Source organism: Triturus cristatus, chromosome 2_2, assembly GCF_964204655.1.
Source record: "Triturus cristatus chromosome 2_2, aTriCri1.1, whole genome shotgun sequence".
Lineage (NCBI taxonomy): Eukaryota > Metazoa > Chordata > Amphibia > Caudata > Salamandridae > Triturus > Triturus cristatus.
Window position 1 is genome coordinate 960459340 of NC_140582.1, and position 12394 is coordinate 960471733.

Sequence of the window (12394 nt, forward strand, 5' to 3'; positions counted from 1 at the left end):
CCCTCGCCTAGCAATACGGTTTTCCACTGTATCAGTGTGAATCGGAAAACCTGATCGACTGTGCTGGTGGAGCGACGGAAACCTGCCTGGAAGGGTGAAAGAGCATTAAACTCCTCCGCCCAATCCAGGAGCCTATTGACGATAACTCGTCCCACAATTTTTTGTATAGTGTCTATGAGACTTATTGGCCTATAGTTACCTGGCTTAGACCGGTCGCCTTTTTTGAAAATAGGAATAATTATTGCGCCTTGCCAGGAAGTGGGTACCGGCGCGCCCAAAGCAATGGCATTCAGGAGTAGGTGGATGTACTTACTCCAGCGTTCTTTATCATTAATAAATAAATCCGCTGGCACTCCATCAAGACCAGGGGCACGCCCACTTGCCACTGAACCAAGTGCCTTCATGATCTCAGAGACACTGAAAAAAGTTTCCTGGGGTTGTTCTACTCTAGTTTCTGGCCCCAAGCTAAAACTATTTGGGTTGGCATACTGTGCTCTGAAGAATGTCACCCATTTTTCCTCAGGCACATTATTATATGGGGTTTCTGGGAAACCCGATTTTCCCCACCTAACAATGTGCCAGAACGACCGGGAATCCCGTTTGTTACTGGCTACCAGTAACTCGGACCAATGGTGTTCGTCCCATGCTTTCTTAGCCTTTGATATGCTGATCTTGTAATCCCTTCTAGCTGATTGAATTACTAGGGGTATACCACCTTTAATAGCATTTCCCAAGGCTAAACGAGCTTCTCTACATTGTTTATTATACCACTTGGCGGGCTTAACGATTCTAGGTCCGTTATTTTTTGTAGGTTTAAGGAAATAATTTTTGATTGTAGAGAAAAGAGTATTGTGTATTCCTTCTACCTTTTCTGAACCGGTGTCAAGTGAGTTAGAGAGCTCAATTGCCAGCATTGCTTGGTCGACCTGGTCAGATATGTCAGCAATAGCTTGAGAATTAATTGCTATCTTTTCCCACTTTAATCTGCGTAGATCGTTTGTTGGAACAATCTCAGGAGGAACCAGCTCAGAAAAACCAGCGTGCTGGTTGGGTAGGGACCACCATTTATGTCTAATACACAAAGGATTATGGTCGCTCTCAATTCTCACAACAACCTCCATGTCGCTTATTGAGGACCACAGACTAAGACTACATAAAACGTAGTCAATTCGACTACTATAACGCCCATTATCAAACGTATTGGCTCCATTCCTGTCACTGATAGACCTTCCATTCAGAGCTCTTAAGCCCTTCTCATAACAGATAGAGTTTAAGGCTATGACGTCACTGGTCCAACGTGCAACCGGTTTGAGCTCTAGTTTAGGGACTCCCCATTGGCAATCCTCTTCCTCCCCAAAAAGATTGTCTTCATTAATCAGTGGCTCAAATGTTCTGTTAAAATCGCCAGCAATGACAATGTTGTTGTTTGGAGAGTGGGTGTCAAGAAGGCTGCTCAAGACTGTTAGAGTCTCTAGACTCCCTCCCCTATTACTCCGGACGTAGATGTTATAAATATCCAGCATACCTAAATTTTCTAGGTTCACTTTAATTAGTTGGATATCTCGATTATTAGTCTCTACAACTTTAATAGTTAGTTTTAGAATCTGACGGACCCATATGGTTAGTCCCCCCATTGGTCTTCCTCTCGGTCCCTTTAATGCAGGCACCGAATAATTCAGGTATCCCTGTACAAAAAGAGGTTCACAAAGCCAAGTCTCCTGAAATATGCACAAATCATAACGATTAACAAAAGCTATCCAATCCTCAGAATCCATTTTAGAGGATAGACCAGCAATATTCCAGGAGAGTAGGTTCCCCAGGACTGTCTTAATACCCACCAAGCTGTCAACAGGTGGTAGAATATCTGGGGCAGGGGGATAGCCATTAAAAGTATCTGAGCTTGCTTGTGATAATAGTTGCTCACTTGGATCACTGGAAGCTAGAAGTGTCACAGAGGATGGCTGTTCTAAAGCTAAAGGGGGAGCTTTAGGGCTATCAAGTCAGTCCACATCCTCAAGACTTGCTAGTGCCTCATAGCGATTTCTCAGCGGGATAGGAGGATTAAATTGGTTAAGAAGTGGTGCCTCAAAATTAATATTGGGAACTATCTCACTTCTAGGATAAAAAAAGGTCAGTTCCCAAGTAGTAATACAAGATCTCGTGTAATTAATGTGCCAATTAAGAATATGACTGACAGCTCTGGGGTCCCTGAAGTTAATTAAAATAATATCTCCATCTATCTTTTTTTGTGTATTACCCAGCCAGGGTAAACGTTGAACATGAAGAATATCCCCATTAATATGTGATGGAAGAGGGCGGTTCTGGGCAAGCCAATGAATTACCTTGTTTTTTAGCTGAGAATATCCCTCTGTTATGCCGTTTTTTAGGGTAGGAACACCCGCAAGAACTACCACAAGGGGGACAGCTTCCGGTGGCAGGTTAATAAAGGAAGCTCGGTGTGGTTTGACAATAGGAGCTGACTTATGACCTTTTCTGTCACTCGTTGGGCCATTTTGTGGCAAAACATTATCTCCCAAATAATTACTGGTGTTATTCGAAGTAGTGGGTTGCATTGTATCGCCATCTACATTTGTGCGGATTATCTTGCTGGTACTCGACTGAGTTTGGGAAGTGGTCTCCAGACGTGGAGCAATATAAGGTGTTTCAACAGCGCCTGGTCCAACGGAAGGAACTGTGTGCGATGTACAAAAACCCACTGTTGATTCCATTTTACTGTTTATAAGGAGTTCCACTTTCTCCAACCTTTTTTCAATTACTTTTAAGCTGTCAACAACAGGTAACAAAAGAGATTTCAATAACTCATCTATATTACCCATTAACTCTTTAACATTTATGTTATTTGAAAGACAGGATGTAAGCTTACCAGGAGAAGATAAATTAACTGCACAATGAGTAGGATCTTTATCAATGATTGCCATGCCAGAATTACGGCTACCTTTTGTCTTTCTATTCTTTGACAAATCAGGATCTATCCTTCTCCGCTTATTAGGCAAGGGACCCATTAATTTAAATTGCCTCGATGAATTAGCCTTGTGGGGTGGGGTCTTACCAGCTTGTGGGGACCCATTACAAACTGCTAACTCAGCCGTTTGGCTCGAGGATATATGTGAAACAGTTGGGGATAAATCAATCAGTGTCTCAACAACACATACACTTTGGGGTTGTACAATTAAATCATTTTTACCAGGAGGGAGTGGAGTATCTTTAGGTGAATACCCACTCTCAACTGGAGTAGTTACCAAATGCTGTGGGCTCGTGAGTAGAGGCGTGCTTTTAATTAGTTCAATAGAATTACGACGCCTCACTCTTAATTCAGCAAGTGTTGCCTCACGATCTGAGCCCGTGGGAACTTTCAATAAATAACCATCAAGTGTACCCCTATTAGCGCAATCAGCCATATCTTGTTTAAAAACACCACTGTATGGACATATACAACACTACAAAAAGAAAATATATCACAGTCCAACAGTCCAACGATGTCATACGAAAAATGAAAAGGTTTATGAACAGTACCAGCAAATGTTAGGGGGGTGTGCTTGGCCCGGCCTCCCTCGGCTCCTGAGGGCTACAGAGGGCCCGCCCTTGTCCCGGGCTTCTCCCGGCGCCGACCCGCGCGCGATCCCGCGTCGCGGGGGCTCCAGCTGGCTTTATGCGCCTACAAGCGCGCTTCTGATGACGTGGGCGGGCTCGTCCCGCAAGGGTTGCTGGGAGCAGTAGTTTCCCTGCGCACAGCGGCCGCGTGGGTGGTGGATGCGGCAGCGGCAGGGAAACGCTAAGGTGCGCTGGTGTGGGCGTCCTCCGGTGTCAAAAAGACAGCGTAACACAGGGAGCAGGCAGGCTGTGGGACAGCTTCAACAAAGGTCAGGAAAAGTCAAATGTTTGCATATTTCCTGCTTTCTTACCTGCACCATCCAATGTGCTCGCATGTTGAGCAGTTGGCTGTGCTTCCTAAGTAAAACTGTCCTGTAGCAAGGGTCAGGCATTCACAGCATGGGACAAAGCACCGACTTTCAAAACGAGATGGCTTTTTAGGATCCGGATTTTGTAACAAAGGAACTGTAGAGAAACATGACTTGAGTCTTGTGAATACATTTATATTGAGTTATCACAATCAAGTGATCTTACTCTCTTCAACAGGAACCATTGCGGCAGACAAAACACTTCTCTGGGTATAGGCCAAAGCCCCAAAATGCAGTACTGTGATCTTTCAAGGTTTACGTTCAAGCAGATGTCCCATGCTAAATGGTTTAGAAAAAAGATGGGGGAGTTAGGGTTTTTCAAAAGAATGTTTCATTTTCCCGTTTTATAAAGTTGCTTAAATTGTTTAAATCAGTGCATCTCAATGTATTACAGTGTTTGAAAGAACATGCTCTAGAAAAAGAAGAAATGAACTTGCGTCATGAAGAAGAGCTATGTAAAATCAAACGTCAGTCAGATGAGGAGAAAATGCGTCTGAAGGACCAACTGGTGAAGGGCTTGGAAGAACTAGTGAAGAAACATACAGTAGAGATCAAGTCAGTGCAAGCATCCATGGAAGCTGAAAGAAGAAAACTGCAGAAGGTGGGAGTGATATTCTGTTGCTAGGAAACTGTGCTATACGCCTTTATTCTATGATATTGTTATTCAATTTACTCTGCGCTATGCGATTGGGGCCCTCAGTGGCCCTCCTCTCCTGATGGATGGCTAAAACTCCCAAAAGTTGTCCTCTGCGCATCATGGGGAAGGAGGTATTGGGATACAAGAGATGGTAAATGGAAGGCGATAAAGCCACGCCAGATTCATCTGTTGTCCATCAAAGCTCACTTCGCTCCCTGCCAAGATCAGTAAATGATAGGATAAGGCAGGTTGTATGAACAAAGCTCAATATTAAATAATAATCTTAAATCTGATACTTTGACGCTTTTGTTCGATATTTTCTAGAGTGTCAAAGAAACATTAAAAACATTTGCTATACTGCAATTAATGAACACATAAAATGCGTTTTAAATCCAGCATCACGGTTTCCAATTCTAGTGCAGTACAATAGCGTCCCAGTGACAGTTTCTTTTTATCTTTTCTCTCGCAACTATCACTTGGCAAAGTTAATTTCCAGCTCTAATGAATTTCCAGACGGCTGTTTGTACTGTGTTTCTGTAAGGTGTCGCATGTCACCTTGTGGTAGCCTCAGAGTGCTTTGGGTATGCGAGAATAGGTGAAGTCCTGACGGCCGAGAGACAGCTAGCAGTCTGTGAAATCGAATGTCTCCTCATCTGACGCTTCTTCCTCTATGCAGCGATGCAGTGGGTAAGGCTTGAGCAATTAACCCTTCCGTATCCACAGAGACCTGGCTTGCTACAGGCTTGGGAGGTCTTAGGCGCCTGTCTGACCAGCAGGACAATACTTTCCTCACCAAATGTAAGTTCAAGATACAAATTGAATGATTAAACAAACATCAAGTAAGCCTTAGGCCCTCATACAAACTGGCCCAGTTTCCTGTGCTCTAAAGAAACATAAAATCTTCATTTAGGTGTTTGGAATTTATCAGGCACGATAATTATCACTTATAGCTTTTACAGGTAAAGTGGGGAATAGTATGCTGAGTTCGGTGCTTACTCTACCAAAATAAACCTGTCCCATCGTTCTCTGGGCATTTTGCCTATGGTAAGTATCAGCAGGTCAAACCTTCCAATATATCCCCGGGATTCGAATGTTGTCACACCCACTATTTACCGAGTGTGATAAAATCTGCACAACTCATTATTGCGATATGAGTGGGGTTGTGAACACTGATTAGTTATTTATGAGCCTGTGATGTCTGTTGCTCTGCAGATAATAGTTCTTAAAAACAAAGAGAAAAACATAACAGGAGTGAGGGATGTAAAGCCAACCATAGTAAAGGAGATCCAGAAGGAGAAATGATGAGAGCATGTTGTCACACGCACAAAAGCTGGTGGGAGGGCTGCTCGGACATAATATTGAGTCAGTGCTGACATTGCCCTCTCGGGGGCAGTACATCCTAAATTGCCAGACTGATTTCGACCTTGTTCATTCTCGTCAGTGATGTATAGCTTGGATCCTGTGGCACAGCGAACAAGGAACCCAAATCTGAGCACACCCATCGCCAAGTAGGACCTTACCGCAGTCACACAAAAGGGAATGGGGTAATGTTTTCAAAAGGTCTAAACCGCTGGCAATCGCGCGGGTTGGCATTTCAACCCTTCGTTTTTCGTCCACTGTGTCATTGTAGACAGAGGCCAATCGTATGCAAATCAGTACTTACCTTGCTTCTCAGTGGAACAGTCCACCATAGTCTGACAGAATGTTCTGTCTTCGGTGAGAAAAATTGTATACTACATATATCTTTTGCCTACACTTCCAAATGTGCATAATGTACACATGAGCAGCATACACTATGTGTACATACACCTACACATATATGAAGTAAATTTTTAAGTCAGCTAGATTTTCTGGGTGTATAAATTGTGCTTTCTAGAAAATTCATTCCCATTCGCCCCACAAAAAGCTTCATTAGCTGTCTTCCTTGCATTCTGCTAAACAAGATCCAGGCAAGCTGAGATTCATGAAAGAGGCTTAACCGTGCCACCCTGTCGAACGAAAACATGTGACTTAACTTAGAGACATTAAAACCGAGCCTGAAAAGAGTAAGGGCATGGTTGCCCGACTTAGATTTTGATGACAATGGAAAATCATCAAATCTCTGAAATAAATGCTACTTCCATAGGATGATGCACTGGCTCAGTTTCCTTCTCCAAGATGAGAGTATGGTGAAGGAAATTCTCCAGATTTAGCATCTTTCTCCAAATTTGGAGGATGTTCTAGTAAGCTACAGCTGTAAATCAAGGCAGAGGAGTCTTTTCAGTTTTTAAGGCCACTTTATTGGCACTATAATTATCAATTGCTTTGTGAGGTTCTTAACAAAATGTTGATAACACAATGATTAAATGTAGCATTTTATTTTTCATAATGGCTGTGCACTACGCAAGGGTTTTAGGCAGATCACTGCATTAATTAATGGTTTTTGTAATTCAACAAGTTCACAATTTTCTAATTTGTGTAAAGATTACTGTCTTTTCATCAACCAATGATTTGCATTCTTATTTTAATCTAGGACATTCATTTGCAACTAGAAGAATTTAAGAAGCAGTCAGAGAATGAAATACAGCAACATGAAAAAGAGAAGGAAATGCTCAAAGGGAAACTTAAAGATTCGCTGTTAGAGGTACAAGTTTGCTTATAGTGATGTATAAAGGGTGTTCTGCTTTTAATGCGTGTTTACCAGTTTTCCTGACTTTTCAACTTAATTTTTTCACTTTTTCCCTGACAGCAGAACTGTCCACAGGTCCACTATGGCGAAGGCTGTTCTGGCGGCCATAACACACCACCCTTTCCAGCAATGTCCATTCTGTGAAACAGCGCCTTTTAAACTACAATGCAAAAGCCATACAATGCCCCATGCAAAGGGACACAATACAACGTATCAGAGAGATTTTACATGTGGGTGCAAGAATGATATCCTAACTTTGGGGTTACATCTCCAGTATCCACACTTGTGAAAGCAATTCCATGAGTCTACCATGGCAGGTTGACCTCCCACCTCAGAAATGTTTCCCTGAGATGCCTCAAGCTGTGTCAGTGTGGGAGTGTTCACACTTCTCTAGCTGTTATATGGAAATATGACACATTGTCCACTATAAGTGTGACATAGGTCGCTGTCGTCCACAGATTTTTTTGGGCTGTTCATAAAACTTTAAAAGGGGTCCTTGTTGCTTCACTTAGTGGATGGCGACTAAGTAATTTCTGAGAAAAACAGATGAAACCTCACCCCTTGGGAAAGGCGGTGATCATGGTGGCAGAGCTGGCCCTGGCTCACATATGGAGAACTCTGAACGCCTTAGGCCGCCCAGTCTACCATTCCCAACGGCATCCCTTCTGTGCAAGACTGCTATGAAAGCCATTAGTCTTTTATTTTCTTGGAAAAAAACCTTGAATATAAAAATATACTTACAAGAGCGCCATGGTCGGTGGGTGTGCCATCTCTCCTTTTTTTCACCGAAGTAGCTCCTGCTCGATGGAGATTTAAATACTGTCACCCCAGTCCTTTTAGAGCCAGGCGACCAAACGTTAATGCCCAAGTTTGATGGAATGCCTCCTTTCAGATGTATGTGGGCTCTTTCGCCTCTTAACTTTTTGTGTGTGTGTTGCCATTCACCAAAATCCTATCATTATATATGTATCATTTCTCTAATGCACGACTGGCACATCAGGTATTTTTTATTTGTTAATATTTCAGTGGTGGAGTTTGTATATATATTTGCAGCTATCTCAACATTTGAGGGACAGTTAGCTAAAACCCCTTTTTCAGCTTGAGGAAGAAAGAATGATGGAAAATCTGTAATATTTTATGCATAAGTATATCAATTACAAATTGCATACTATGATAACACTTGCTCATTCTGCATAGTTATTGGGGAGATACTGTGCACATCTTCTTATTAACACCATTTTGAGTTAATCTTGATGTACAGCTGTCTGGAAAGTTTTTTCTAGCAGTATGTTTGGTGTATATCATATTCTTGATATAAACAGAATCCATAACCCAGCATCCTACTGACATATTGGTAACTTGTCTTAAAGACAGAGGGACATATTTACAAAAACTTTGCTCAGGGCAGCGCCCCAATTCATTTTGCTGCGCTGCCCTATGCCAATTAGAAAGGGCAGGAATGCACCGTATTTACAAGATACAATGCATTCCTGTCCTGTCAGCCAGCGCCGTCGTACAATTAATAGCCGTGTGCCAATGCAGGCACCCTTGCACCATGGTACAAGGATGTCTGTGTTCTTGGCATGATTGTTTTTTTGCAGGAAGAGATACCTTCCTGCACAAAAACAATCACTAGAGGCGTTTTCCGCATAACACATGGAAAGAGGAAAAAACAAGGCAAAATGTCAACATTTCCCCTCGTTCAACCTGCTCTAGGGAGGCACAAGGTTTTAGTGCTGCCCAGGTTTACGAGATATTGCAAATCTGGAGCAGTGTAAAAGCCAATGGGTGTTAGCGTGGGAACACCCACAGAAACATGCATAGAACACGTCTTGGATGCAGAGTAAGGCAAGGCAGCAACTTGTGCTGCTTTGCCTTACTCCATATCTACTAGCCCATGAAAAGCCACGCAGGGAGGGTTTTTGTGCCTTGTAGATATGGCTAAGCCCTGTGCGCCATCGGAACATCACAAAAAGTGACGTTCCGGCAGCCCACATGGCTTGTAAATAAGCCCCAAAGGTTTTAATGAGCCAAAATTCTTTAAGCACATATTAGTTATGCAAAACACTCAAAAGCATTGTTTATCCATTTTTTAAATAGGAACTACTACTTCTCCACAAATTTGGACCTGAATTTTAGACCAATAAGATCTGAATTCGGTTTACATCTAATTTTGAGTGCACATTTCCGAAGTTATGGAATTCGCAAGCATTTACAAGAGTACTTCTGATGAATGGGGATGGTTTCAGTTTTCCTGTAGTATTTCTGAATAACTTTTGGAAATCCTACTTACCTCCATGTTTAGCCATTTCACCTGCATAATTGTACATTGTGTAGAATTATGCTTACAAGAATAGTTTCAGTAATTTGCACAACTCTTTTTTTTTATATGAAGAAAGTTTCCCCTTGGTAAAACCTCTTGTCCCTCACCCCCACCAATTTTGGGGACGTTCCTAGCCCTTCAGGCCCTGGAAGGACATTTACTCCTTTCCTTTTCCAGAGTGCAAAGCGATGTGGAACCAATTTTGCAAACCCATAAACTGACATGTTACACATGAGAGCAGATGTGGCCCTGTGAAATATACCCCCTGTTAAAAATGAGGGTCTCTCGTTGGCAATGGTTTGCACCTTTGCTAAAGTAGGGACCCTTCTTCCTAGTCAGGGTAAGGGGGATACACGTCTAAATAATAAGCCCTGCTCACCCCCTTAGTAGCTTGGCACAAGCAGACAGGCTTATCTCAGAGGCAGTGTGTAAAGCATTTGTGCCCACATACGGTAACATAGTGGAAACACTACAAATGGACACCACACCAGTTTAAAAAAACAAGTAATCCTTATCTAAACCAAATAAGACCAAAACACAAAAACCCGATATACAGTTATCAAGATATGACTTTTAAAAGGTAAAAACTGTTCTGTCCATAACAAACTACAGATGTGACACTTTCAACACAAAGTACCTTAGATGTGTCAAACTCATAAGCAAAAACAGCTGCAGGGAAGGTGATGCATCAGTTCCTTATGCACAGGGCAGGTGATGCGTTGGTTCCTTACGCACAGGGAAGGTGATGCGTCGGTGCCTTCCTCAAAGGGAGGTGATGCGTCGGTTCCTTACTGAAGAGGAGGTGATGCGTCGGTTTCTTACTGTGCGGGGAGGCGATGCATCGGTTTTTTACTGCGGTGGTACTTGCACTCGCACAGCAGGGCTTGCGTCTGAATTGGTGAGGTGAGCTTGGGCTTTGGAGATCGGTGCACGAGACTCGGTGTGCAGCGAATTCTCCAGCCGCGGGCAGGCGCTGTGTCAGTTTCTTCAGCAGCATGATGGCGATGCGTGGGAATCCTTCCTGTATGGCGGTGTTGCGGCGGAAACTGGTGTGGATGTGTCACACTTCTTTAATTGCTTCTCTTTTCCCAGCAGCATGAACAAGCTCTAGAGGCCCAACACAGGCACACGCACCTCTTGGCAGGTCAGAACTCCCAGCAAGGAAGTTCAGGGGAGCTGGTGGTGAAGTCTCTGTGTCCCTGAGACTTCAGAGCAGGAGGCAAGCTCTACTTCAAGCCCTTGGAGTTCTTCTTCAAGCAGTATACACAGCACACAGCAACGTCTTTGTCCTCTCCTTGGCAGAAACAGCCACTGCAGGCCTACCCCAGACAGCACACAGTATATTTCTCCTTAATCTTTCCCAGATTTTCTCCTTGGCAGAGGTTCCTCTAGACTCCAGAAGTATTCTAAAGTTCTAGGGCCTGGGCCCCTTCATTTATATACCATTTCTCTTTGTTCTCTTGTGACAGAGAGGCTCTGTGCTCATTCAAAACCAGTTCTGTCCTCTCTGGTCCAGCTTCCTGGCAGGAGTTGGAGATAGCATTGTGTAAGACAGACTAGGTGAAAGGAAATCTCCTCCCCCTACTCTAAATGCAGCCCAGGTCTATTCAGCCCAGCCCTGACTCTTTCGGGAAAGGCAGGACACACTTCAACCCCCCAGTGGTTGTCTACAGTGAATGTACATCCCCAGCCCCTGTCACTCCAAAGTCAGACAGTCAATCCACAGACCAGCAGAGGCACACAGGATGGCTAAGCAAGAAAATACCCTCTTTCTAAAAGTGGCATTTTCAAACATACATTATAAAAATCACCTTTACTAAAAGGTGCATTTTTATATTCAGAGTTTAGGCATACTAAACTCCATCTTTCAGTCTTGTCCCAATGGTAAGTTATACTTATAAGATGTTATAAATAAACTCCCATTCTATCCTATGGGACAGATAGCCTTTCAAAAGTGAAAACGAAATACACAGTATTTCACTATCAGGACATGTCACGCACATCAGTAGATGCCCTAAGGGTTTTAAGGGTCGAACCTGCATGAGCAGCATGTGCTAGCAAGACACTATTGCTTACAATGTTGCTGTAGAAGTGTTTAAGCCCGCTCTGCCTGATAGAGATCAGGTTGCTGCCATTAACATCGCGATGGTGAAATAAGTGCTTTTGAAAGAGGAGCCCTTAGCCTTTAGAGACTTTAGAGGTGGGGGTTCCCATCGGAGGTGATGGGTGTGAGTTGGAAGAAACCAATCCAGGGTTTGGCTTCTACACAGCAAGGCCAAGCCTACTATACTCAAAGAACAAAAAAACGCCAGTGTTGCACCTGTCTTAAAGTTAAATTATAGTGCAATAAACCGAAATCAATGTCACAACAACCTCTATTTCCGTTGGATTTAATCAAAAGTCATTTCATAATTTACATTAGAATTTTACACAATATATTAGAAAAATAATTTTTTGTTTTTCATCACCATTTTTTGAAAAAGAACGCTTCACTCACTACAATGAAAGTGCTTCTGTAACCATCTCAATTAGCTTGTGCACACTCCCAACTACACAATTCACTCCCTCAGAAATCTCACCGTTACCACACATACATTACTCACCACTGGAACTGCTTCTCATTCACAAACATACTTCTATACCACAAAACATAATATGACAAACAAGTTTTTTCTTATACTTAATAGAAAACCGGCCATCAACAACATAGGTTAAACTGAGTTCCCGACATGAATATAATTTCTGATTGATTGGCCTAAACTTCCATGGTCTACGCGTTTCGAATC

General features: G+C 42.9%; 1 protein-coding gene across 4 annotated transcripts in view; it reads left to right on the forward strand.

The window, feature by feature from the left end:
* FAM184B (family with sequence similarity 184 member B) overlaps positions 1-12394 on the forward strand; it is a 496675-nt gene that overhangs the window by 214068 nt on the left and 270213 nt on the right. For all 4 annotated transcript variants that reach the window (XM_085642369.1, XM_085642370.1, XM_085642368.1 and 1 more), the window contains exons 5-6: positions 4375-4581; positions 7130-7240. In XM_085642369.1, coding sequence (XP_085498495.1) covers positions 4375-4581; positions 7130-7240 — 318 coding nt within the window. The remainder of the gene's footprint in view (positions 1-4374; positions 4582-7129; positions 7241-12394) is intronic.